The sequence below is a fragment of the Lichenostomus cassidix genome, chromosome 1, assembly GCF_008360975.1.
Source record: "Lichenostomus cassidix isolate B80296 chromosome 1, HeHo_3.0, whole genome shotgun sequence".
NCBI classification, from domain to species: Eukaryota; Metazoa; Chordata; class Aves; order Passeriformes; family Meliphagidae; genus Lichenostomus; species Lichenostomus cassidix.
The window spans coordinates 87008686-87036247 of record NC_139479.1 but is presented as its reverse complement, the minus strand read 5'-3'; the positions used below and the strand labels follow the sequence as shown (position 1 = coordinate 87036247).

Here is a 27562-nt window from a genome sequence, read left to right as displayed (position 1 = left end):
ATTTACGTGCCACTGGCCTTTTTATCTCCCTACCCTCGATTTTCCCACACTTGTTCCTCCTCCATTCATCTAAGCCCTTCCCTTTCCCCACCTTCGGTTCCTCCCCTGCCCATCCCACAGGAAGTCCTGTGCAATCCCAAAATGCTTTCAGTCGGACACGGATTCCTCCCCCGCGCAGCGGCGGCGTTTTGTTCTAGTGTGATCTGGAATGTGCTCTTGATCCTTCCTCTGGCTGGAATCTTGGTCTTTCAACAAAGCAGCTTTCTGAATTATGAGTAACTTTAACTCAAAGATGAAAAATCGGAACTGCCAACAATAGGTTGTGACCTCTCACTGAAGTCTTTCTTAACACCTGGGTAGCGGGCAGTGACCCAGTCGTTAGGAAAGGATTTGGAAGAAAGCTGGGAGACTTCAGCGTGAAGTCTTTACTGGGCATATTGGTAGACGCGGACGCAAAAAAGAATGAATGAGCGACTAAATTAAAAAAAAAAAAAAATCAAATCTATTTAGAAGAATTGGTAGGACTTCTCCAAAGGGAAATGCTGCCTTATGTTTTCCTCAAGGGATTGGAAATACTGCAGTCTGACTTTTATGAGAAGCTGTAAATCACTGTCTCAGGCATCCTCTGGGGTCTGTGGGATCCTCTCTGCAGGGCACAGGAGCTTATGGATGTGACTGCTGCTTTCCCATGTGCTGGTTCAGGCAGCAGTGAGGCTGTGTGTGTCCCAGAGACAAATGTATGTACACACAGAGATTGAATACTGCAACAAGCAGTGCTGCCTGTAATCCCCACTCACAAATAATTTCTTTCTGTACATGATTTTTTCAAAAGTTTGAAATCTGGATTTTTAATGAGCCCAGCTATAGCCCGATTCCTTTGGGTTTCTTCCTGTAGGCATCTGTTTTCACCCCTTAGAATAGAAATTTTGCCTGAGGGATCCCAGAGTTAAGCCACTTTACATCTTTTATTATTGTTGTGTTCTGTTAATATGCTTTCAATCCAATTCCTCCAATTACCCTAAAAATGTCCTTGTACAGATCCCCTTCAGAATGCTGTAAGAGTTTGGCTACAAATTGTAACACATTCCCAATATCAGTTCACTTGTCACATGGAGGATCATATTACCCAGTCACCTAGGGAATACTGAGCTGAACTGGATCATGCCAATGACATCAGTTGTCCCCAGGTGTTCCTTCTTCCTGGTCACTGTCTGGTGCACTTGGAGAGAAGTTCTGTCCTGTGCAGATAGTTCTGACAGGGATAAATAGCCTTCTACACCTTTTTCTGGCATGGAGTTGGTTGCCCCTGTCAGCTTCTGGTGTCTTTTCCTGTTCCTTGGAAACACTTTCTACTTTTCCAGTTTTCCTAATAGTGAGCCAGGAAAAGTAGATAGTATGATGCAGTTAAATCCCACAGGTGTTTGTGTTTCCCTCCTCCTATACCTCACAGTATGCCTGCAGCATCCCTGTCAGGTCCTGTTGATGTTGCTGCAGAAGCAATCAGGAAGAACTCCTTTCTCAAAGACTTGGCTGAAACAGAATTTTGATGATTTTCTTGCAGTTCTGTCTCCATTCCTAATAATCTCCAGAAAGCTGTCCCATGTATCTTGGAGGAAAAGCATGAATTTGAGATATTTGGATCTTTTTTCTAAAAAGAAAATTCCAAAATTAAAAAAATTGAATCATTAGAAAAATAATTTAAATGAAAATATTTAGAAATAAAAGCAGAAAGTGTCCAGTAAGTCTTGGCAACAAGAAATTATAAGAGAAATTTGAAAGATTTTCTTAACAGCCATGCTTGTTTATCTTTTAAGCATATAATCACTTCTCTACAATAAACCAGACTAATGCAAACTAATCCTAAATGCAGGTTTTTCTGGTTCTGCTAGTCCTGGATTAGCATGGAACAGAGGTGTATTTCCAAAAGTAGTCAGTACAGCTCAGCAGTCTCTATCACTGTCCAGCTCTTCAATGTCATCATAGCCTATATCTTCAGGATCAGGGGATGGAGGTCTCTCAGCCTCAAAGATCATGTTGCTAAGATTCCAGTCTGAAAACATGAAGGGAAGAACACTGAGATATATAAACACACATCCTATATGTATTGCCTCTCTATGGTTGTGCAGCTGTCTGTTGTCTCCTCCAGAAATTATAACCCTAGGTAGGAGTGACTGTGAAAGATCTGAGAAATGCTTATGCCACTCTGCCTTCTGGTACGTGTATTCACATCCAAGGATCAAGCTTTATACACACTATTAAAATTAATATATTCATGGGCTGCTAAAAAAAACCCTCTAGTGTCTCTCTAATCACTTTTAGTCCTATATTTTGATTATTTTTCCATGTCTCCAGTAGGCCAGACATACTTATCACTACCCCAAAAAGTAGAGTTCAGATCAGAAGGTGTTCCACAGTTATATTAAAAGCACAGATAAAGAAAAGTCTATCTTAAGCATTTTTTTGGTAATCCTTTCTGGGTTGGAGTGACCTTACAAACTTTAGTGCTAGGTTAAAAATTAGCAGACTTCATCCTCCAGGCAGTATGCACTGTCTTTAAGAACTCACAGAGAACAGGCTCTGAAGGACTGGGAAAACATGAGCAACACATGCTTATTTTTAAGATGTCATGTGTGGGAGAAGAAAGAGGATTAGGAGTTACAGAAAATTTAAATTTAGAAAGATATGAGAGCAAATAAAATACTTGTAAGGAAACAGGAGCAAAAGAACAAACAGGCAGATAACAGATTACATGGATTTATCAAAAATAATCTCCAGCAGTTAAATCTGATTTTTCTTTTTGATTATCTAAGAGTCCTTTTGTGAGAGAGTAAAACAAATTGTCATTTAACTCACACACATGAAATTTTTATACGTGCACTAGAGAAAAATAGTCTAACCCACACCTCTGTAGACTGGGTACAAAATCAGTCAAAAGTATTATACTTAGTGTAGCTTACTGTACCTGCTAAAATTCTTTGACAGCTCTAAGTACAACTCAGTATGTTTCTTAAGTGCTAAGATAAAAGACGCATAATCTTATTGTGTTTTCCAGATGATAACATAATTCAAGTGATCCTGGCAAAGTTTTGATGGACATAGAATGAGATCTAGAAGACTACAGATGAAGGGAGGAATAGTCAACTGCATAATTTCAAAGATCCATGTCTAATGATATGTAGTATTTTACAGAGCAGGATTTGAAGCTGCATCAGCCATGGAGCCCTCTCAAGAGCATCATGTTGTAGGAAAAAAGGGAAGCATCACACTAGCATCCATAAACAGAAGGATATGCTGTAAGAAATACAAATGGGTCCTTCTGCTCTACTTGACACTAGTAGGATCTCAGTACCATGCTGTACAGTAATACTGTAAAATTTTGGTTTTGAAACAATTTTTGAAAGATATGGATCTGCTGACACAAACTGAGTGGAGACACATCATGAGCAGAGTATAATCTACAAGGCCTAAGTAGAAAGTTGACTAATTTGGGTTGTGGCTGTCTAGAGAAAATACAACACAGAACTGAGGACAGGTATGTGAACAAACTGCTATCAGTCTTCAAGTACTTGAAAGGCTGTTACAAAGATGACTGCAACCCTCTGTCCCCATGGTCACTCTAATAAGAACTAACAATTTTAATTTGCAACAGTGGAAACTTAGGTTTGGTTGGGTACATATAAGAATTTTATAAGGAATTTTGTAAGGAAAGCAGAGCATGGGTATAGATTAGCTGGCTGTAAGAACAGAATAGCAAACATCTACCCTACATTCTTTGTGTAGGTAGGCAACATTCCTTCCTGACAGAGGTTAGGTAAAACCCAGCTAATCCCTTGAAGTATCCTCCACCTTGATTTTCACAGGGTTCAGTACAGTCGGTTATGAAAACTAACAGCACTGCTCTTCTAGCCTCACCTGTCTGTGAATACATGTTTCTGTAACTTTCCTCAGGGATCCCAATGCTTTCCTGTTCATTCTCCTCAGAAGGAGAAATATCTCTAGGTTCAGGAGCTTCTGTCGCATCATCATAACCATCTTCCATGGCATTTTCAGGCAGTGGAGAGGTCTCTGGAACAGTACAGGTATTAATTATAGTAGGGAGAGATCTTCCACTATGGAAGGGAGTGTTAGTGTGCACTCTTTCATTGTATATACATATGCTTACCAATAATAGATGTATAAACATAAGAGTAAATCAAAGCAGTCCTGTTTCACTTTTTACCTAGCAATCAATATTCAGTCTGACTAAGAGACTGGTTTTGGAATAATTATCTTCTCTATAAGCACTTCAAAGCAATTAAGGAAAAGTTTTTCATTTATTTTTAACTAAAAAAAGTCCTTAGTATAAGAAACACAATAGAAAATAAAGACATGGTGCAGCAGAGTCTGGGATATGGGCAACTGAGGTGCAAAACTGCTTGTGCCTTTGGCAGCTGATCTCTAGGACACCAGGCAATAGCTAAGAGAGCTTTTTGATCAGCTCTAGGAAAAATGCAGTTCTTCTCCAAACACTTGCTCTCCTTTAACTATTTCAAATTTGAAAAAACCAAACAAACTATGAAGCAAATATTCCCCCTCAGCAAGCCCCACAGCTAGGAATCTGTATTTCCTTCAGATCTCTTGGATTAAAACTCCTTGATCAGCTCAGATTGTACACCAGTGTTCTTATTTGGAGTATGTCTTTCCTCTCTCTTAATTCTCCCCATTTTTCTCAGAAACAAAGCAACAACTTAGAAGCTATTACAGTTGCAGTGTCTGGGAGAAGCAGTTGTCAAATTGTTGGATTCATGTGACTGGATCATGTAAAGTGTATGCAGTACTACCAGCAAACATTTATTTTGAACTTCTCATATAGAAGAGAAAATTAGCACTTGTATATGAGGTTGTATGATACTCTTCCAACACAAGGGTTACACAGAAAATTTTGGCTCACAAGAAAATATCACTAGGACATAAAATGAAAGCCTTAATCACTCATAATGCTTTGGGTATTAAAAGTTACCCTGAACTGGGTTCTCTTTCTCTGTACAAACCCTTTATTTCATTACCTTGAGTTGCTCCAGGACCATTTTCTTCATCACTGTCCTCTCTATAAAACTGTTTCTTTGGTTTTAATCTCTCTGAATAGGAATCTAGGCAAATGAGAAAGAGCATGATATCAGATTAAACTCTCCTTAAGTGCTTAGACTGCACCATGAGAAAAAGAGCAAGTGACAGTAATACTATCCAAGCTAACAGATTCTTTGACAGTCTGCAAGGCTTACAATGGAATAACCAAGAATCCCTCAGGGGTCCCATAACACCTCTCATGGATCATGGGGGAGGCAAGCCACAAAGGGAGAAAAGCAATCCACAGGAGGAAGCCTACAGGGACCCAGTTACTGTGAGGGAGATGCAAATTATTCCTGTATTTGTCCCTGCTTTAAGTAACAGCAGCAAAAGACTTTTGGTGTTTTGACCTGTACTGAGCTATCATCCATGGCTACAGTGAAGATTCCATGAAATAAATTTTCCCTAGGAGAGGAATTGACAGAGTTCACTGGGCAGGAAACTCCTCTCCTCTAATCCAGGAATTTTCTATTTCTCAGTAGATTTGGGAGCTGCAAAGTATCAGACTGGGATGGAAAAGGAAGAGTTTTCCCTTGAGAAGAGCAAGACACACATACAGACCTGAGAGGAAAGTCACATCCTGCTTTTTTCTCATCAGGTTATAATCAATCTCTTCATAGACAGCCTCGGAGAAGGGATTGTAGGATAGTCTGTAGGCTGAAAGTAGAAGGTAATGATCACAGTTTCTGCTCATACTCAAAGTGATGTGCTGGCCTGGTTGGTACCTAGAAAGGCACCAAGAGGTGCTGACTGAGGATAAGCACTGCTGGGCCCTTTCTTTGTCAGAAAGCAGGTGAAAATGTCAGTGTGCCAACAGATGCAGCTCATCACAATCACCCATCCCTCCTGCCTCGTCAGCCAACTAAACATTTGCAGTCCTGAGAGACTCACCTCTCTGCAGTGCCCTGGCACGTCGGATCTGCCCGGCAAGGACGGTAAGGACCAGGCCAAGAAGAGTCCCCAGGACAATGCAGAAGATGACAGGCACTGAAAGTCTCGTGCTGCCTGTGGCAGGGCGGCGGGGAGGGTCTGAATGGAATTGGAGAAGAAACAGGTAGAAAATCAGGTATCCCAAAGGGTTGCTCCTCTGCAGCCTCTTACTGTTCCCATGCTAGCAGAGTGGAGCAGGGCACCTGCTGTCCTTTTATGGATCCTGCTCAAGCAGATAAAATTCAGCAGCTGGGGATGGTGGAACTCAGTTTTCCATTACAAAAGGCAGTGGGAAGTGCTTTCTGATGAGCTGAAATAAACTGCCGGTTTATCTGCTAAATATCAGTGATATTAAATAGTCATTTGATGGGAGAAGGAAAGGAGGGAGAAGGAATTTACCTGCTCTAGTGGGTGATGCTGTTGTTTCTGTCACACCTGCAAAAGGAAGGTGAGTCCAAATTAAAAAGAGACAAGTGTGAAAAATAGGGAGAACATTTTTATATGATTTGTGAGGTTTCTGCAGTCAAAATTATGAAAGGGCTAGTCACTGAGAAGTACAGCTGGCATAATGCTCCTCTACGTGCCTCCTTCCCAGATCCATGTAATAAAGGACCAGTCACTAACCAGAGCAATTCACTGCAGCATCTTCCTTATGATCACAGTTTTTGCCAGACAAAGGCTTGGTAGGACAGTCCCAAAGAGACAGCTCTGTTCCTTTACAGTGCACCTTCTCCAACCAGATGGGACCAGTCCCTTGCCCAAAGGTAGCTTCACTCAGAGCAGACACAGCAGATCCACAGCCCAGCTGCCTGCACACAACATCGGCATCTGCCATGTCCCAGGTGTCATCACAGATTGTTCCCCAGGAACCTTGGTGCCAAATCTCCACTCTGCCTGAACATTCATCCTCTCCTCCCACGACTCGTAACTTCTCCCTGTCTGCAAAACACAGAAACCTTCTGTTTTACTGAAACAGCAGGAAGGTCCACAGGGACCAATAAGGAAAAGCAAAGAGCTGGAGGTACCTGAACAACTTGTAGAGTTTGGACATTCTGTAGATGCAGGTGGAGATGTTGCCTCCTTTCTTCCTGCAGAATTTAAATAATTAAGTAAATAACTTAATTGTTCTCTGAAAAAAAAGTGAGGGAGTATCAAATGCCTGAAAATTAACCATCAAGTTGATTATTTTCTGAAATACATGTATGGCGTTTTTAGTTCTTGGCAGATGGCTGTTTGGTTGTTGCTGTGAGTAAAATAATCTTCCTGATGGTTATGCTTTCTTTCTTCTCATGAAGCAGCTGCAATCCCTTTCAGGATATCTGAGTGTCATTTAGAATGTGTGTTTTATATATATGTGTTATATATGTGTCTTTTGTGTTATAGTGAATATGTATGAATACAGATATTGATACTCATAGGTATCAAATACTGTCGAAAGAGCAGGCATTAGAAATGGATCTTTAGAACCAAACTGATTTGTACACTTGTCCATGGCTGTGTGTATACACTGATATGCCTCCTTACATGTAGAAACATAGACTTACCTCTAGACCCCTTGGGAAGTCTCATCCTAACTCAGATCTCACAGACTAACTGTGTATCATAGATTTTTTGCATTAAAAAATATGCAATGGCACCATCCTATTATGGAATTCCTTAGGATTTCACTGGGTAACAGCACTCTGTGACAACCTCGTAATTTCAATTCACTCATTTAAGTCAAGGATATAGACAAAGAAAAATGTTGCTCCCATTTGCATGAAACGAGACATAATATATACCAGAAAACAAGTGAACCTAAGGTAATTACTGCAATATCCATATATGCTTGCATGGGTTAATGTGTATGTCTGGGCAGTCCTGTATGAAGGCATTTCTGATTACCAGTGCAAGTAATATGGGTTTCTTCTGCTCGGTTATCACACGACTGAGGATCCCAGGGGTCTGACTGGCATTGCCAGAGAGAGCTGTGCTGCTCAGTGCACTCGATGTGGTCCAGCCATGTGGGCCCAGAGCCTCTGCCATATTGGAAGTCTGCTGCTATTTCTCCTTCATCCCCACAGCCCAGGTGTTTGCACACAGTTACTGCAGTGACTTGGGACATGCGATTGGAACAAACGCTCCCCCATGTCCCGTTGTAGAAAACTTCCAAACGCCCAGCACAGTCATTGCCATTCACCAGCCTCAGAGCCAGGAATTCTGGAAGTGAAGACATACAAATGAAATTAGTGCCACAAACTTCTTGTGATATGTTTCCTTCCTGCCTGTGTAATAACACTTTTTTTACAGTGTTAACTGCCTGTATTGGTTATTCCTGTATTGTGAAGCATGGATGCTCCAGAGGCTGCAGTCCTTTCAGGGTTTGTAGTGGCTCTATCATGGGCCCAAACAGACTGCACTCCCTTCAGGGGTCGTCAGTGCCTTTTTGCATTTCTTTTTCTTTTCTCCTCTCTCTTGCTGCTGCACTCTGTCTTAAATATGCATGAGCAGAGCCACCATAAGCTGCTTGGATTGTCTGCTTTGGTGCACAGTGGGTTGTTTCCATTGGTTTCAGAGCCAGCTGCACACAGCCCCTTGCTGTGGAAATCTTTACAGACCCCTGCAATTTATCCTACCACACCACAGACTTTTCTCTTTGTGTGTGTGTGTGTGCGTGTGTGTGTGTGTGCGCGTGTGTGTTGGTGCATAATATGGGCTTCTGTAGATCTCTGCATCTTGATAGGACTAAGATGTACTGACCAACTGTGCTTTTCATCAAGACAGGAAGAGACTGTCCAAGCAAATCCTCACTATTCTCTACTTCCCTTTCATGCAACCCTCCTGTTTGAACCCACAGGCTCAGAAGGGGGTTTTCCAAACATACCTGAGCATAGGACTCCAGCATCCTCTTTGTGTTGGCAATTGTGCTGGCCCCATGCCCTAGAGGGACATGCCCAGAGATCAGATTCAGCCCCAGTGCAGTTCACATCATCCAGCCAGATTGGCCCTGACCCTTCGCCATAATGAGCAGAGGCAAATGCCTCGATGGCATGTCCACATCCAAGCTGTTTGCAAACAACATTGGCATCTGATAGATCCCAGTTATCATCACAGATGGTGCCCCAGGTGCCATGATGATAAAGCTCTACTCTGCCAGCACAGCAGTGTGTTGCATTCACCAGCCTCAACTGTCTGCTGCCTGTAGGAAGAAAATCCAGCTGTCAACATGCAACACAACTATAATGCACACGGCAGCATAATGGCAGTATTTTAAAAGCACTTTTAAGGCATCATGTTCTTGTTATATCCCAATTCTTCTGCTATGGTTGCTTGGGCAGGAGTCCTGTGAGGCTAAAACTGCATAAAGGGAAAGGCCTATTCCTGCACCAGGTAGATGTTTGAGTAATTCCTGTGAGATGTTGCAAACAAAGAGTGTCTGATCATACTAAGTATATGCAGAGATCACCTTGTCTTAGAAAGCCAGAGAACCTGTTTTCTTTCTATACTCATTTAGTTGGACAGAGACAGAGACAGTTCCTGTTACAGACGGGTTACAAAACCAGAGAAGAGTAGAAACAGTTGTAATATTCTGTAAAAAGGCTGCAGGTATCTATAAATATAGAAATGTCACAAAATAAAAGGTATTTAATTCTCAACTGGCAGTAAGAATGCTTGGTAATCATAGCCAAATTAATGTTCTTATCAATAATTCTTTTTGATTCTGGAAGATAATTCTGTAAGCAATTCAGGTGAAGAAAGTATTATGTAAATGACACTTGCTTCCCTAACTATCATCAAGCTCAGACTCATGCCTACTTAAGATCTGATGATACCACAGAACAAGGTGGGCTGCAGAAACCCTAGGAAACATTCTGTACCTTTCAAACAGTGACTCACCTGAACAAATCACACCAACATCTTCAGAAACTCCCACTGGCACTGTCTGATGATGGAAGGTGTTGCAGAGTGTCAGCTGAGTCTCACTTCCTGTACACTGGATGCTCCTTAGGCCAACAAGACCCACCCCTCGCTCAGACTTTGGGAGGACATAGATTTTCTCAGCAGTTCCACACTGGAGCTGTTTGCACACCACATCAGCATCCTTAACGTCCCAGTCATCATCCAGGACTCTGCTCCACACTCCATTTAGGGAGAGCTCAACTCGCCCGTCACAGCGGCTCTTACCCCCTGAGAGTCTGAGTAATTCAGCAAGACCTGGGCTCAAGAGAGTTGGAAAATATATTGAGTAACATCTACTGCTCTCACTGCAGTAGAAATAACTTGCAGGAGAACTATGGAAGACAGATTTCTGTGCTGGTAAAATATTAATTCTCACGACTGATTAAGGAACCTGCCCCTGTTAAGGCTTTGTTTGCTTTCACGCACACAAGGGACTGCAATGGGAAGCAAGAAAGGCTTCCTCAGCTCAAAGACTAGATCCTGTCAGTGAGATCACCAGCACTGCTTTGGTCTGAAGTTGCAGCATCCATAAAAGGCCACTCCTGACTTACCTGAGCAAGTTACAGTGGCTGCTTCTTGGGCTGAACAGGCTGGATTGCCCAAAGTCACTTGAGCACAATGCCACAGGCAGGACTCTGTCCCTTCACAGTAAAAAGCATCTCTCCACATAGGCCCATTCCCATCCACAAAACTGTCTTCCATCTGGATTGACGTTGCATAGCCACAGTTCAGCTGATGGCAGAGAACATTGGCAGCTTGCAAATTCCAGTGGGAGTGGCAGAGTCTTCCCCACGTGTCTCCATGGCGGATCTCCACTGTGCCAGAGCATGTGGTGCCATTCACCAGCCTGACCCCTGGGCATCCTGAATTACAAGAGACAGTAAGTACTGGAGTGTTACATTTGCAACTGCTCACAGGCATGACCTGGAACTGACTAGGAAATGGGAATTGGTTTTCTTTATCATTCAGTAGTAAAAATTACTTAACTGGAAACTAACTTTCATAACTAGAAACTTCCATACTCATAACTAGACTTTAGTCCAGCCTGTTTTACTGAGGAGAATGACTAGAAGTCAGGATCAGGTTCCATTTACAATTTTTAAAATCAGGGCACTAGGTTTTAGGGCGCTGGGTCAACTGATAGACCTTAATTGTTCAGACCAGCATCACCTAGGGCCCACAGCTCTGCATCCTTCAAGCGCTGGTCCAAGGCCTCACTGAAACCTGGACCAGGAATTCAGTCCTCACCTCAAGTACATGACAGGTGTAACTGTCTCCAGTCTTGTCTCTGCTGCACCTGGCTGTTCTCTCCAGCTGGACCTACATCTCTCATTGATTGCTTTGACTTGTCTGGGACTGCTTATAGACCTTATTCCAGTACTTTCCTCTGTGCAGATGCTTTAGATTGTCCCTCAGTGGTAAGCACCCTGCCGGTGCTGTGCTCAGCCTCTGCACCCAGCTCATCCTAACTTGCCCTACTCCTGATGTTGCCTGACGCTACGAGCATTTCAGCCTTGTGGTACAGGTGAAGTGCAGCCTTGACTCCTGCTGCAGCAGACAAAAGATAGACCCTGACTCCACATACACCCTCCGAATTCTGAGTCCATCTTTTTCCTCAAGGAAGGAGCTTTTCAGTTCTCTTCTTAGACCTTTCTACTGCTCACCTGAACATTCCACACGAGCCTCTTTTCCAGCAGGGCATTCATCATGACCTAGAACACGCACGGGGCAGTCTGTCAGGAGTGAGCCATTCTTGCAGCTGAATGAGCCATTCCAGAAAGATCCATTTCCTTCCCCAAAGAACTGTCCACTGGGAATCTGTAGTGCAACTCCGCAGTCTAGCTGATCACAGAGGATATTGGCAGCTGGCATATCCCACAGGTGGTCACACAGGGTTGCCCACGTGCCTCCATGAAGAAGCTCTACTCTCCCTGAACATGGGGTACTGCCATTTGCCAGCCTGTACCCACCATAGCCTGCAGAAAGAGCAAAGGAGCTTAGCGGTTGCCTTTTGGTTTTTCTACTATTGCACTAAAAACAGTAAGAGAGCTCTAGCTGCCAGGAACTAGTGCTTATTTATGTGTCAGGTTACTGGAAAGCATGTTAGAACAGGATGCCAATAAGCCAACTCTGAGATTACCTCTGTATTGTCCATGTTGTAGCCTGCACTGTATGACTAAAAGTCTTTTGACTCTTTAAGCTCAGTGTCTCCTCCTTGCTCTGCTCTTTCCGCCCCCCTCAATACTGCTGTTACCTTACAACACCTTCTCTTGCAGAGGCAGTTTCAGCACTGCCTTACACATGAGGAACTCAGAGGAGGAGGGGCTATTAGCACTCTTTATCCCAGTAGCTGGCCATGTCACATTTCCCAGTAAGCAGAAACTGCACTGTGCAATTCTCAGCTTTTATCCATTCAGAGCAAGGCTCTGAACACAACAGGCCATACCCATCAGCATATTCACAATAAATTGAGAGCAACATGGGTGGCACTATGGTGTCTACTGCCAGCCTCATGCAGTCCCACTGTCTTCTCATACTGTTTTTGTAACTTGCACCTCCTTCAACCATTTGGAGATATGTTACCTCTTCCAGATTTATAATTAACTGAAATGCCAGGGATTAACATACACACTGGCACTTCAGGAAATAATGTTTCGATATTCCTGCTTGTCTGTTCTGGGTGTTTTTCCTTTTATTTACAAGAGAAAGACATGTAAAGCATTCTTAGGACTGCTGAGTGCATCTCTCTAATAGCATAAAAGAAATGACAGCCTTTTTGAGATCTCGGTGTGACAGTGAAATGATTAGAAAAGCCCATGTTAGATGCAGACTCTCAGTAGAGTGAATGAGACATTGTGGGGCTACTTCCTGGTCCCCCTTGAATGGCTCAAGGGATGAGAGGGGAAGCATCCAAGGATCCTGAGGACCACAGAAGTGTGCAGATGCTCTGAACTGTGGGTTAACAGGAAGAAGACATATAGGACACAGGTGAATTACATCCATCAGTCTGAAGTCTCACCTGAGCATACAACAGTTGCATCATGAGAGCATGTGTTAGTATGGAGTATGGTCCTGGGACAGTCCGCAAGGTGAGTCTCATTCCCTACACAGTGAAACTCTTCTTGCCAGATCAGTTCATGTCTGTCTCCAAAGTGAGTTCCTCTCAAGATATCCACAGCCTGGCCACACTCTAACTCATTACATATAACAGAGGCAGCATTGAAATCAATGTGTGAAAAACAGACAGTAGCCCAAGTTTCTTCTTGCTTTACTTTCAGATGTCCTGAGCAGGCAGTGTCCCCTCCAGTCAGACGCAGATCAGAGAAGCCTGGAAAAAAAAACAAAACCCAAGAAATCCAGCATCAAGGGTAGATTGGCCCTGAACACTGACCTATTTTCGTAAGTCCTGTACCTTAATGGACAATACACGCGTCACTTCTCTGAGGACCACTGATACTTTTAAATTGTGATGGAGGCAATTCCTGTACACCACTGATAAGAAAGAAAATGGTGTATGAGGTCACTTGTTTCTCAGTGTGTGAAAATACTAAATCCTTGGGAAAGAAGGAGGGAAGCTTTGAACATCTGCCAATGACTGAGAAGTGGCAATCCCCAAACAGATAAATAGACAAATAGCCATTTACTAATATGTGTCCCTGAAATTCATTATTTCAATGAATAGGAAATGGAAGCACCCCAGGAAGAGGAAACAGGAAATGTTGCACCCAATTTCAGAAAAAAGGCTAAAAAGACAGTCTGGAGATCTACAGGCTGATCAGCATCACTTTTGTATTTTGAAAAAATAAATATGGAGTGAGTTTTCCAGGGACACATTTGTGGGCACAAGGAGGGGAATCATAAGGGTCAGTACAGTTTTATCAAGTGTATATCATGGCTGTGGGACTGTATTGCTTTCTCTGATAAAAATGGATTGATGGATGAGGGGACAGCAGCACATGTAATTTACCTCACATATTGCACTGCCATTAACTCTGTCTTGCACAATATTCTTGTGTCCAAACACTAGGATGCTACATTCTGGATGGAAGGACAACATGGTTAGGCAGCTGCTGAATGGTCAGGTGCAGTGATTAGTGAATTGCACTCTACCTGAGGACTGTCAGCAAGTGGAATACCACTTTCCAGGGGCCTGTTCTGCTCAGTGTCTTCTCTTCATGAAGGAGGTGATAGACTACACTTTTATCATTTTGAGGGGGTGGGAAGATAACAATAAGGGCAGAGCTGCCATTCAGAGAAATCTAGACAGGCTAGACTAATGGGCTGACAGGAACCTTACAAAAATAGAAAAGGACAAATGTAAAATCCTGAAGCTGGGAAGGAAAAACCTCTTGAAATGGTTCTTTATCCAAAGAGTAAAACCAAACACGTCTTGCACAGGAAGCAGTGAAACAGATTTTTTTTTTCCATTGCAGACTGTTCTGTCTTTGCTTACCTGAAGATCTGGAGAAGAAGGGCAGTTGTATGATATAACACTGCATTTCATGCACCTGCCTTTTTAGCCCCCATTCCCAGTCAAAGACAAAGCACAAGTTCAGTACTGCTCTCCTATTTTCTGGGAGAGGTGTGGTATAAACAAATAGTGCTTCTTTTTCTATTCTGTATCATTTAATATGCTCATTCTATGTCATTGCTGTGCTCAGGCAAAGTCAGCTTGCACTTGTATTGAGCAGAAGACTTAATGCTGGAGTAACTTGCTTTGGATGAGTAGAGGGAGTACTTGGCTTTATCCAACTAGGACAAAGATCCCAGGCTCCTATCTATTTTCTGTTATGCAAGTTTGGATAGCTTCGTACCTGAGCAGATCACTCCAACATCAAAGTAATGAGGGCAGGTGAAAGCACCCCATCCTGTATGTGTGCAGTTCCAGAGAGCAGATTCATCACCATGGCAATCAACTCGGTACAACCACGTTGGTCCTGTTCCTTCTCCAAATGGAGCTCGATTAAGGGCCTTAACAGCAGATCCACATTGCAGTTGCTTACAAACAACCTCAGCATCCTTTATGGTCCAGTCACCATCACACACAGTTCCCCACTGCTCCTCATGTTTTACTTCCACTCTCCCAGAGCAGGGGCCAGTTCCGTTTGACAGCCTCAATTCATCAGCACCTTCAGACAGAGCAAGGTTATAGAAAGGACAGAACTTAATCATGATTATCTATTGCAGATGGTTAATGAGACTATTATTGCTCTTAATTCACTCTTACATCAGACTTACTTGGTTCAGCTTTCTAAATAGTCCAAATTAAAGTTTTTGTTTTTTTTTCAAAGAGTCATGTCTATATTTACAAGTTTGAGCTAACTGCACTGCTAAAGTGTAAGTTATTTCTAATGACAGGCAAGTTTTCTCTTACACTGACTTGTCTGGGCTGGGAAATGCCGAGTAACGTCCCTGCTTTGTGATTCACAAAGCCTGCCACAATAGACACCAGCAACTGGAGTGGGTGAGGGGACCACATGTCAGTGTGTGATTGCTACAGTAGATCAAGCTTCATTATCCTGCAAGTTAATTGGCCTGGGAGCCAAGCATGTATGTGAGTGTCTTTGGGAGTGAGATAGCTGGAGGAGGTGGCTACCAGAGGGACCTGAGGGGCCAGACCAGCTCCCGGAGAGGTGGTAAGGTCAGGGGGTCAGCTCAAAGACTCAGCTCAAAGTTGGTTTCCTGGGCTGCAAGGGCACATTGCTGGCCCATGTCCAATTTGTCCCCACCAGTATTCCTAAGTCCTTCTCTACAGGGCTGCTCTCTAGCTATGCATCCTCCAGTCTGTGCTGATCCTGATGGCTGTCCTGAGCCAGGTACAGAACCTTGCACTTGGCCTTGTTGAACTTCATGGGATGAGGCCCATTTTTCAAGCCTGTCAAATTCCTCTGGATAGCTTTCCCTCACTCAGTAGCTGCACCAGACCTGGATCTTCTCTCAGTGCCTGTGCTATGTGGTATGTGCATCTGTGTTCAGCTCTGGCATAGCCATGCCTGGCCATGGGCCCTGTTGATCTGCACTCAGAGCCACAATGTCCAGGTACCAAGAGAAACCTCAGAACTCATCCAGACCCACCATTGAGCACTGATGGGAATGGAAAACAGTGCAGCTCTGCACATCTTGCAAATAGTCCAGGAAGATCATATCCTATAAGTGATGGTAATTGAAAGCAACAAAAAATAATTTGCACGATGAGAGCCTTGGGTTTTCCTGTAAGATTTTTTTGAAACAATCTGTTATGTAAAATATCACCTTCCATCTCTTCCTCAAAAGAGAGAGGTGTTTCAACATATCACACATCTTGCTGTCATCTGACAATGTGAAAAGAGAATATATAATTTTTCTTTGCATTTGAAAACAAATCTAATTCTTCTCTCTGCTCACTGCAAGTATGTCAGTCTCAGCCCATGAGCTGGTGCAAATGCAGCCACTTTTCCCCAAAACTAACCATTGTTTCATTTCTTATTCCAGAGTAAACTGCTAGCAGCAGTCAACTAGAAGGCATTTTTGCCTTCATCTTGATGTAGTCTGTAGCCTGATTCTTCACTGGCTCATCAGACACAGGCAGTGTGACTTTGGGACACATGATCACCTCTTATACATAGCAAAGGTAACCTCTTTGCTAACAATGCTGGACTTTCTCACAATTTCCTGCCTATCATTTAGATTTGGAAACAAAAAAAAAAGGTGATCATTCAAATGACTGACAATTGGTAACTCCCTAAAGCTATTTTTTTTGCAAACTGTCCTTTCTCCTCGAGTTTCCTGCGTAAGGTCTCTCACATACAAAGCACAAACCTCAGATAACTACAAAGCCACTTTGTGCCTTCAACATGTTGTCTCAGAAGGAACATAATCTTTCTTTAATAAGTCTCATAAGGCTCTTGTCAGATATTCTGGAGAACAACCCACAGGCTATTTGAAGAATATAGTGCAAAAAAAGAGTTTTCTCAGCTAGAACATTTATACATTTAAAAATGTATAAGTGAATTCTAAGAAAAGTTGAATTCATAAGACTTGTTTAAAGGATCCACGTAACCTATTTCTATTAGCCATACCTGGGAGCAAAACAAACAGCTCTTCACTCAACCATATGACCTCTCTGCACTTCAGTTTTTAAACAATTGCACAGCTGACATTTGCAACATGTAACAGCATGCAAGACTGGATGCAGAGGTAGGCATAACCCAACAGACAGACTTAAATATTTCCTAATAAAAGATATCATTTGCTGTAATCAATCTTCTGTGAACTTTTTATAATACAGGCACAGTTTCATATTTCCTCACACACCACAGCATGTCCCACAAGTATCTTCATTGCATTCAGCAGTTTGGTGTTCTACTTGGTTGAGAAGGCATCAGATTTTTGCCTGCTCCAGCTGAAAACCCAGTCCTTCTCATAGGCAAAGGATGAGACTGCACCATGCATCCCTGTCCCCAGCCCTAAGAGGAGGTTTTCAGCCCAGGCCTGCTGCCTCAGGGGCAGATTGCCAGCTCACTCCCTGAGGGTTATGGCTCCTGCACTGCTCTGCACAGTGCTCTGTGCCTGGGGATCATCAGAACTCCTGTAGTAGCATGGAGAGTGCAAGTGCTTCCAGAGCAGAGATGTGGGTGGTAGGTGCTGACGTTGGTGTCAAGGCAAAGCTTCTCTTGTCTGCATCTTCCACGCAGTCTGTTACTATTCCCTGATGTTAACAAAAAGTTGGCAGTAAACTTACTCTCATTGCTACAGTAGAGCTCAGTTGACACTCAAACATCACTACAAAGGTGTCTAAATAAAAATGTTTCATATTGTGAAAATGTGTGTCATGACTGCCTCCTGTTCCCTGCTGTGTGAACTCTGACTGCATGCACAAAACTGGTGAGAACCTTTAAGACTAGGGCAATGCTATAGCAACGCACCAGCTGTGAAGTCTTGTTCTCATCATATGGGGATGCAACCACCACAATACCATAATGTCACCTCCAGGTGCAGAGAGAAAAAAACAAGGTTTCCAAAATCTGTCTCCCATCACCAGCATCAAACATGTATACATAGCTCTAGAGGTGCAGAGAGACAAATAGTGATAAGCTTCAGGTATACAGGAAAAACGGAGAGGATGGTGTGTCACCCAAACTCCACTGGGCACACAGGGCACAGCTACATCGTTTTAACTGCTGTTGACCAAAGACCTGGAATTATTAATTTTATCTACAAAGAGCTCAGCAGGAGAGATAAAACAGTAGTAAGAATACCCAGCTGGTTTTTAGTACAGCTTAACTGTTTATGATATTTGGACTTGAATTCCTGTGAGAATGGCCAGTCACTGACATCTGAGTAAAATACAAAACTTTTATAAATGGCTTACCCTTCTTTATCTCGGGATTACCAAGGAGATTGAATCAAAGACAGAAATATACTTGAACACCTTTTTGTCACTTTGCTTTACAGGTTGGCAGAATAACAACCTATTTATATTAAATTTGCATACTTTTCTTATCTTGCTGCCTAATGTGAAATAAAGTATGTACTTACCCAGGGAGACTTGAATGGAGAGGAGAAGCAACCACAACACTGGAGTAGAAAGATGTCCTTTTGTCACCATTCTGACCACAGACAGATGAAACTTCATTCTCCAGGCACTGCCTAGATCAAACTCTGCATGGGCATTTCTGTATCTCACAAATGACTACAAAGGAGGAAATATATAGATTCACGTGCTAGCATGAACTACATGAAGGAACCAATAGAAATATTGTTCACCTTTTTAGATGTTATCAGCAGATTAATCTCCAACCTGAAGGAGCCAAAACCTCCAATAAAATTCGAAAAACGTGCTTGTGACCTTATATGAAGGATGATTCTGTGTCTGATGTCATCATCGGAATTGTTTTACTATGGGACCAACGTTGGTAGTACAGGCAGAGCAGTGCGCAAAGTGAGTATTTCTCATCTGTCAAAAGAATGTGAAAGTGCAGAACACTGGTCATTTATGAATCACTTCAGAAGAGAAAAAGACAAAGAAAATCCCTGTATGTGTAGCCTATTCATCTCATTGGGAGAAATTGTACTCCAATCAACAGAAAAGGTGTTTATCACTAGTGATGGTTTGGTGAGTAAAAAATTACACCCTCTCTGTCCTCGGGGCAGGCTCAGGGCTTCCTTATTCAGTCAAAACTTTGTGGGCAGAAGCTACTGAATGCCATCTTAAGATGTGAATTACAGGCCTTCCTGTTTCCTCTGATAACTTTCTTTTAGTTTCAGGTGACCACTGCTGGTAGTTCTACTCCCTCTCCCATTCACTCTAGAATGGTGAGATTAGGGAAATAAAAGCTGCTGTTAATTAAACAGTGGCTATAGGACTCACTCTGACAACTGGAACAAATTGCAGAGTGCTGTTTTCACTAGTCTAAACACACAATCCTCTTAATGACACTGACAGCTTGCTTCTTTTGTCTGATGTCATCTGTGTGCTGTTTATCCAGAATCCCAAGTTCAACGACATCCAAGATGTTGGGTCCTTAGAACACCAAGTTCTGCAACCTCTTCCACTTCTCACTGAGCTTTGCTTGTTCAAGGTTTGTGTAACCTTGCAGCAGGTTAGGCTGCTGCAAAAAGAGCTGCATGAGCAAAAGCAGGGAATTTGGCCAGAGGCTGCCCATTCTTTGCTCAGGAGCTCAGACACTTGCCTATGGTCTCTACTAGAGCTACAGGGCAGCCAGGCTGGGGTCTGGTCATGAACATTGCTGATACCTGACCCTGATCTGCTGACTTGACTTTATGGCTTGATCTTGGTTTTGTCTGAATTGCCTGGACTACTGCCTTAATCTTGCTGCAGTCGCTGAACCGATTCTGGTTTGGTTTTTTTCAGGTACTATGGGACTGCACCCCTTGTGAGGATCTTGCCTTATGCCTGGTTTGCTGTCAGCTTCAGTTCCTGGCTGACCTTCCCTTGCAGAGCATCATGCTTCTGCTACCTAATACAGACCTCTGAAAACAGAAACTTACTGCCACTCCATTGGAAAAGTGATCAGGTTGGGAGAAAACCTGCTTCAGATGTGCTAATAAGATATAAACAAGGTATCCATTATCATGTCTGTTCCTGTACTGAGGTTCAGTGGTTTCACTCAGCATTATTCTTTGCTGATTGGTGTCCCCCAACTGAGTTCTCACTGACACTTTAAATCCATTCCAGGAAGTCTAAGAGTAAGATCTGTTTCTCAGCATACATGCCCTTGATGACCAGAGCCTCTTTTAAGGGCTCTATGTCCAAGTAAGCCAGGTACATACTGTGATGTTAGAAGAGACAGAATGAGAGGAAATGACCTCAGGTTGTGCCAGAGGAGATTCAGATTAGATATTTTGAAAAATTTCTTCACTGAAAGGGTTGTCAAGCACTGGGACAGGCTCCCCAGGGAAGTAGTTGAGTCACCATCCATTGATTTATTTCAAAGATATGTAGATGAGTTACTTAGGGCCCTAGGTTTAGTGCTAGGTTAATGGTTGGACTTGATGATATTCAACATCCTTTCCAGCTAAAATGGTGCTATGATTCTGGGAAAATAAAACATCAAACAGCAGAACAACTGAAATATTCTGCTTAAGAAACTGAACACAATACTTTGCTCACCAAAATGAAGTACTAGGGTTGGAACAACACAAAGAGGGTCTTCAGGGATGATCAGATGAAAATAAAGTCTATCTGACGGTCAAAGGGTAGTGAAGAGACTTCAAGAAGTTGTCAGTTTAACAAAAGAAACTTTTGCTTCTAAGTATTTTGAGACAGGTTAACACTAACTGGAACAAGGACTATATAATGTGAAGAAAAGTATAAAGTTGCTATGAAGACAGGTAAGACTGGATGTCACAAGGAGGTTTCTAACAATCAGAAAAACAAGGTCCTGCAATAAACTTCCAGTTAAAATGGTGACAGAAACAATTTTTGCAGTAATGACCAAGGTCATAATCACTGAAAGGAACTACTGGGCATGTGTCATTCGGTTAACACAAGTGTAGATTTAATGACTGCAATGGTAACCTGAAATCCCTTCTCCATTGTTCAGGAACTACCACAACAGACCTTCTGAATAAATCACACTTTTGCTGCAGATACAAGAGAAGATTGCTGTAGAGCAGACAAAAAGGCCTTAATCTAGAGTGAGCATATAGGATTTTATCCTGGTACTTGACAGCAAACTCTGCCCTGAGGAAATGCAAAATCTCAGACTTCCCTACACCATGATCAACATGATGCAAAGTAGGCAGGTCAGTGAAGGGACAATGAGCAGGATTAGTAGAATATTTATTGGTCAAGTGAGGTACAGATGGGGCTCAGGCAGGCAACCACTAATGAGCCTGTGCTAATCCTAGAGAGTCAAGCAAGGACATGATGGTTTCATGAATAGATTTGCAAGTTTTCCTGGTTGGTGTTCAGGTCAGGAGAGAAAAAGATCACAGTCAATGTCTATTAGATCACTTCTTGCTAGTTAAATTGTTGTTAATAGAATCAACCTGTTATTATTAATAGCAGATAACAATTCACACGTTATGCTCAGTTACTGCCTCACACTCAGACACTCTCTGACAGTTACCTGCTATCACGACGTGCTTGTGGCCTTGAGAGACTTGAGAATCTTGATGTTCTGAGTTTTCTGTTCTTGTGAATCCACAGGACTGAGAGTCTCCAGACCTTATGTATTCACTTAGGAGAGTTTTACGTGCTGCCCCTCAGCACCTACCCATTCTTCTTTGATACGGTTTCTGGTTTCACACACAGAGGCCTTGCTCAGTCATGCAAATTCACCCCATTTGGGCTCTTATGACAGAAATGCAGACCTAGAAATCCATAATCCATAAGCCAGTATGTGTCCCACAGGGCACTATCCTGTCCCATGATTTCAGCTTGCAGCAGTAATCTTTACCTCCAGTCCCTTTGAATACAGGTCTCTTGTGTCTATGTGAAATTTATACCTATACAGTTGCTGCACATTTTAAAATAGAATTCTAAAATATATCACTCAATATAACTGCAATATAACTAGGAGACTGAATGCCTGAATGTTTCAATTCAGGGTATGGACCCTTTTGTCCAGAAGGCTGTACACATTTCTGAAGGCTTTCTCCAGGTCTTATGACTGTCAGTCCCATACGCCTGTGAAAGTGAGGAAGATAAGCACAGCCAAAAGCATGTCTTGTGGTCCAAAGTTAATACAGGCTGCTTCAAACTTGTTTGGGGGCTATGTAACTACATATGTCTTTGAACTGCTGTTATCTTTAAACAAGACATAGATGGAGCTAAGAGATGAAGGTAATGCACTAAATGCTAAGGTAAAAATGGGGCTGCCTGAAGGGAAACAAGCAGTTAGGAAGGAAACCACTTTCTTCCTTGCTTGGGCTGTGCTGGAGGGGTTTTGAGTTTCAGAGAAATGAGATGTATCCTGTGGTTAAGATAGACCTGAGCTTTGAGAAGTATTAATCTCTGTATCTCAAACTGACAATGGTTTAAACAGACATCTGAAATGAAGTTATCTGGAGTGGTATTTACCTTTTTGTATCTTTATGAATGCATTTGCCAAAATCTTCCAAAATATAGTTACACATTTTGCTACTGTCTTGTAAGTTCAAATGCTTTTGGAGAAGTGTCAGAAATTTTCCAACAAAAGTGTGACTTAAGGAAGGTGTATTTTAAAAAAATATTAATATTTGACAAAATTTGGTCTTAGGGACACTTCAAGTGCAAGCCAATATGATTTTTATTGTAAGAAAATATGTTATGCAGTTTCAGTATAAACTGTATTTTGATATCATGATCCATTGAATATCTCTGTCACAAAGAATTAAACAAATTGAATGTAAAGTTTTAATGGCTTCTTTGAATTGCGGTCTAAGGCAGATGTTTTCAGAGCACTTTCTCTAAGACATTTTAATTTATACATTCTTTTTGTGACTATGGTTGCTTTCTGTACCATTTTCCCTTAAAATAATATTTTTAAAAATCTTTTTAGATGATTATCTGTTACTTTTTTCCCCCCTCAAGTCTTGTTAATTCCAAGTACTCATGACATCACTATTTATTCATACCATGTGTATTAATATTAACTTGAGGTAGCTGTCTAGGATTTCATGGTAAGTGTGCAGTCAACTAACAATGGAACAATTGCTTCAATGGCCACTGAAAATTTGCATAAATTATGCTGTATTATGCTCTGACTTCTGCTTTAGAGAATTGTGAGGTCACATCTAGTTAAATGCCAGCATCTCAGTTCTCAAGATCAGAATGACTGAAGTTTCAGTAGGAGCCAGCTGACATGTGTGCCTGTGTTTATCCCTATTTGTAAAATAAGGTTTCTAAACTTTTCCTCTAAATATTTAAATCTTTCATCTCTGAATTTGGGGGCACAAATTAAAAACAGTGAACCAGGTCTCTCTGGTAGCTGGTCTCCAGACTCACAATTTCTCCAGCCCAAACCAGCACAACACCACAGTTCTAGCTTAAGAAAGAGATTTCAGATGTGATCTGAGGGATGCAAATTAGTCATTAATCAACATTCTACTGCTGCTCACAATGTTTCATATTTTCTTCCTTCAGCATTGGTAATTGATTATTGCAAATAATTTAAATATTTTCCTTTTGTAATTCCATTACAGGTTGCTACAAGTGTGTGTGTGTGCATGTGAGACAAAAAAGAGTGAGAGAGTGAGCTGTGCAAACTAAGTGTATTTGCTTTGTGGTTAGCTATTTATAAATGAAAAGTGTATTCTAATAGAATAGCCTCTTAGGTAATGAATGACATTGAAGTAATTTTTTTGTGTGCTCTGAGTTGCTCCGTGGCATAATCTTCTTCAAAGAAAATTGAAATTTGCAGTAAGCATTATGTCACATGTCTTGATACACAGAGGGAGAAAATCTCTCCAAGATTTGCCAGTTCTGCTATTATGTATGGCTGACTGAATCTTTAAATTTTCATGTTTAGAAAATAGAAGAATGACTATATCTTTACAAGGCAATAATTTCAGCTCTGAAAATTTAGGTATCAGGTATGATTAGTCACTTTTTACTAATGTTTGGAGGAGTTTATATTTTTTTCATTATGTACAATTATGTATTAGGTATATTTTCAAGATGCTATGTTAGAGTTATTCGTAACATTTCACAAGTATCATCTGTGTATAGGCATTAATCAAACTAAAATCAGGATGGTAGTATTGCTCTTAAGGTATATACTCAGGAAAAGACAAAGTTGAGGATATCCAGGAAAGTCTCAAAAATTAAACAGGACATTCAATTTCTCTTAGCTGAGGATAGAATGCTTTGATTGTAAAAACCCAACCAGTAATCACAAGGATAAAAACTACAGTGAATAGCTGTTTGCATATTCTGTTGGTTGCTGCATATTAATTTAACTCATTCTATGTTTAACCTGTGGATCATTTTGCTTTCCAATTCCATATTGTGCTCAGAAAGAACAGGTAACAAAAAAATAATGAATTCAGTTCAAACTGTGTCAATTAAACTGCACCTGCTTTGTGACTGGTATCTGAAGAGATTACAAAAGAAAAATTGAGCATCATACACATTGAATAGAGTCAGCCTAGCTAATATCAATAACTGAGGCTCTGGAAGTTGTATGAAATTCATTTGGTAAAGCCAAATGATTTGATCTCCTCAGGGATACAGTATAGGTCCTTATGCTCCGGCCTCTAATTGGAAGGAATGTGTCAAACACTGAAAAGTTGGATGATACTGCCTGTCTAGGAGCTGAATATTGTGGTGGCGTCCAACATAAATGATGAATAAACATGTAGTTGGATGCTGAGATAAAGCAACAGATAATTAAGGGAAGCTCCACCAATTAATTAATTAATTCCCTTTGTACTGCTGGTCTCTTGTACCCAGTTATACAATAGTCTACTTTGCTCCCTTGACCTTTTCACTGGCACTTTTGTTCTCTTGGTTCTGTACCAAGAGTGTGTGTCATGTTCGTCTTCCCTTTCACCTCTCTTCCCACTTTTGAGAGTGCAACTTATTTCATACCTTATTCCTACACAGTGGGATCTTAGCGTTTGTTCAGACAGTGCTGGAAAGGGATTTGGTAGCTCTTTCCTCTTAGACCATCAAGGCTGATGTCTGTCACCCAGCTTTTTACTGGCTGTGGTGGTTTATCTGCCCCGTGCTCCCTTTTCAGGCCGTGTTGTGATCTGAGAAATGCTCGTTAGGCCTTGGCCTTGATGAACAGCACCGGGCCCAGCTCATCTCGAGCTTATCACAAACACTGTCAGCTCCCAGAGCTGCCTAATAAGCTCTTGGTTGTGTTTGGTTTTTTAATGCACTGCCTTGGAAATTATTTTTCCTGTCTGAATGGCATAATATCCCTGTTCTCACACTTTTAAATAAAGTGCATCCAGGACAGAAAATTGTTATGATCAAAGCCCACTCGCTTGCGGCCTACAAACAGCAATCCAGAATGAGACCCTTGGAGCTGTCCTGGACCACAGCAGATGTGACCAGCAATCTCCCTCTGAAGAGGATGCCTCTCAGAGCCAGCAAACTCTTTTTTTGTTCTGTTGTACTCAGAAATCACCAAACAACCATGGATCCTGGGCTGGTACCCCCACTCCTTAACGCTCAACCCTTTGCCTGCTGAGGAGATACAAAGGCATCCAATGTGAGTTTTTCACTACCTTCGAGGGGATTTTTTCACAGGTACCTTGCACTGGCTCTTTATGCCTGTCTGTACACAAGTGTGCACATACTATGGCAGAAGGGGAGAAATGCTGCTCACTTAGGTGATGTTATGAAAATTCCAGGTGTGCTTATGGGAATGCAAATCAGAGAAGGATCCTGTAGGGATCTCTCGTGCAGATATTTGCATTTCTTGCCTTGAGCTAATGCCTCTAATCAAATTACTGTTTTGTTGCTTGGAAAAGACTGTGATTTAGAAAATAATTGGGGACTGCTGTCTTTCTTTGTCTGTGTTACTCACTGAGGATTTTTTCAACATTAAATTACAGAAAACTGGAAGTGTGTCTTTAATGGGAAAGACCTTTGTTTCAAATGCTGGCCTCATTGCTTTATGCAACATGTGAGCAGTTTCCTAGGCAATCTTATGAGCTTTTTCCTGGATCCTTAATGGAAGGAGCGACAAGACAATGTAATTTCCTTCATCTTCTTCTGCCAGTGTTAGAACAGAATGAGTTTTGAATTTTGTTTGTTTCCTGGTTTGATTCATTGTACCTGACTCAAACAGAGCTGCCATTGCAATTAAGTGGCATTTATGTGTGTGGAAATAGTTCAGATCTTTTGGAAGGGTCTGAATCTATGTTGTTCAAACTTTCTTCAGGTTGCAAATTGGTAGAGTTAGGATGGGGGGAATCAAACCAACTTCTGACTTACAAACAGAACGGAGAAAAGAGAAAAATTCTCACTCTGAGACAAAGTGTATGATATCAAAGGACCATCATCCCAGTAACTGTCATTTTTCTACTAGTACAGGGATTGTTATTTTCTTTTCCACAACAAATCGTTATCAAACCTATCTAATAATTTATCCAATAGAGCACAGGGATTTAGCCCACTATATAAAAAATATATGTTAAAGGTATTTTTATTCATATGACTATAGTTAGGTAACTGGTCAGTTAGAGACAGAAAGGTCTACTTTTGATGCTATGAGGTATATTCCAATATTTCTGTTGACTTTCCTTTTTAGATTCTCATATGCATGTGATTGTACAGGTCACTGTTTGGTGATATTCCATGGAAAGAAAGATTTAGAGGAAGAGGTATTTAAAGAGTCAGGAAAATAGCACAGGAATCGCTTTCAAATCTCATGTTCATGGGGAATGTGGAAGAACAGAACATAAACCAAATTATGTAAGAGCAGCTGTTCAGGGTGTCCCTGCTGAGCAGCCATGTGCCTCACAGCTCAGCCAGGAGCAGGACAGCATCCACAGTTTGTGGGGTGAGCACAGCCCACGTGTTTTGCCTGTTGGTGTGCTCAGAGATGCCTGAGGTTTGTGGCTGAAGAGCAGTGAGGGGACAGCAGGGAAGGGCAGAGGATGGACCAACCCTCCCACCATGGGTGTTCCATGGTGCTGAGCTGGGAAGCAGCATGTTTCACTGGTGCTGGCAATGCCTTGTGAGGGTGTCATTGCCATGTGCTGAATTTTCAGCAACTCTGTTAAATGGCAGAAAAGATGTTCTTGCAAGCCACTGCTTCAAGTCACCTGTGAACCAGTTTCTGTCATGAGGGGAAGGAAGACTCCAACACAAGTTATTGTTTAACTAGGTATTTTTAAATTTTTTAAATAAAACAATTCTTTCACAGACTGAGATCAAATACAGTTACATTGCTTTCAACAGACTGACAACATCCAATCCAGATATTTTTAATCAGGATGGGCTTAGTCAGCCAAAGTCAACAGTCATATACACTTTGGTGACATCTACTTTAAAAGTAAATAAAGTCCCACTGCAGCTAAAAAGGATCATGAAATTCCAGTTCTAATGTAGCATTAATATAGTGACACATTTCCTCTTAACTCTAATCACAGGATTTTGGTGAGTCCTCCAATGTATCGTTTTATTGGGAACACAGACCCTGAT

The 27562-nt window shown here is 41.7% G+C and overlaps 1 protein-coding gene across 3 annotated transcripts; it reads right to left on the bottom strand.

The window, feature by feature from the left end:
- Positions 1-203: 203 nt before the first annotated feature.
- On the bottom strand, positions 204-25274 carry LOC146445135 (antigen WC1.1-like). 3 transcript variants are annotated; one of them, XM_085067921.1, is made up of 19 exons: positions 24992-25274; positions 21549-21792; positions 18721-18910; positions 18493-18646; positions 14790-15104; positions 12995-13303; positions 11640-11951; positions 10527-10838; positions 9913-10230; positions 8900-9214; positions 7921-8235; positions 7062-7124; positions 6661-6975; positions 6436-6471; positions 5998-6135; positions 5668-5763; positions 5046-5129; positions 3913-4065; positions 204-1648 (listed from the first exon to the last, which is right to left on the bottom strand). In XM_085067921.1, the coding sequence occupies exons 4-19, from the start codon at positions 18587-18589 to the stop codon at positions 1470-1472; spliced, it is 3357 nt and encodes a 1118-aa protein (XP_084924047.1). In that variant the 5' UTR covers positions 18590-18646; positions 18721-18910; positions 21549-21792; positions 24992-25274; the 3' UTR covers positions 204-1469. The 3 variants fall into 3 exon arrangements, with proteins under 3 accessions (XP_084924047.1, XP_084924056.1, XP_084924066.1); XM_085067940.1 differs by having other exon boundaries at positions 1518-2050; XM_085067930.1 differs by lacking the exon at positions 21549-21792.
- Positions 25275-27562: the final 2288 nt, after the last annotated feature.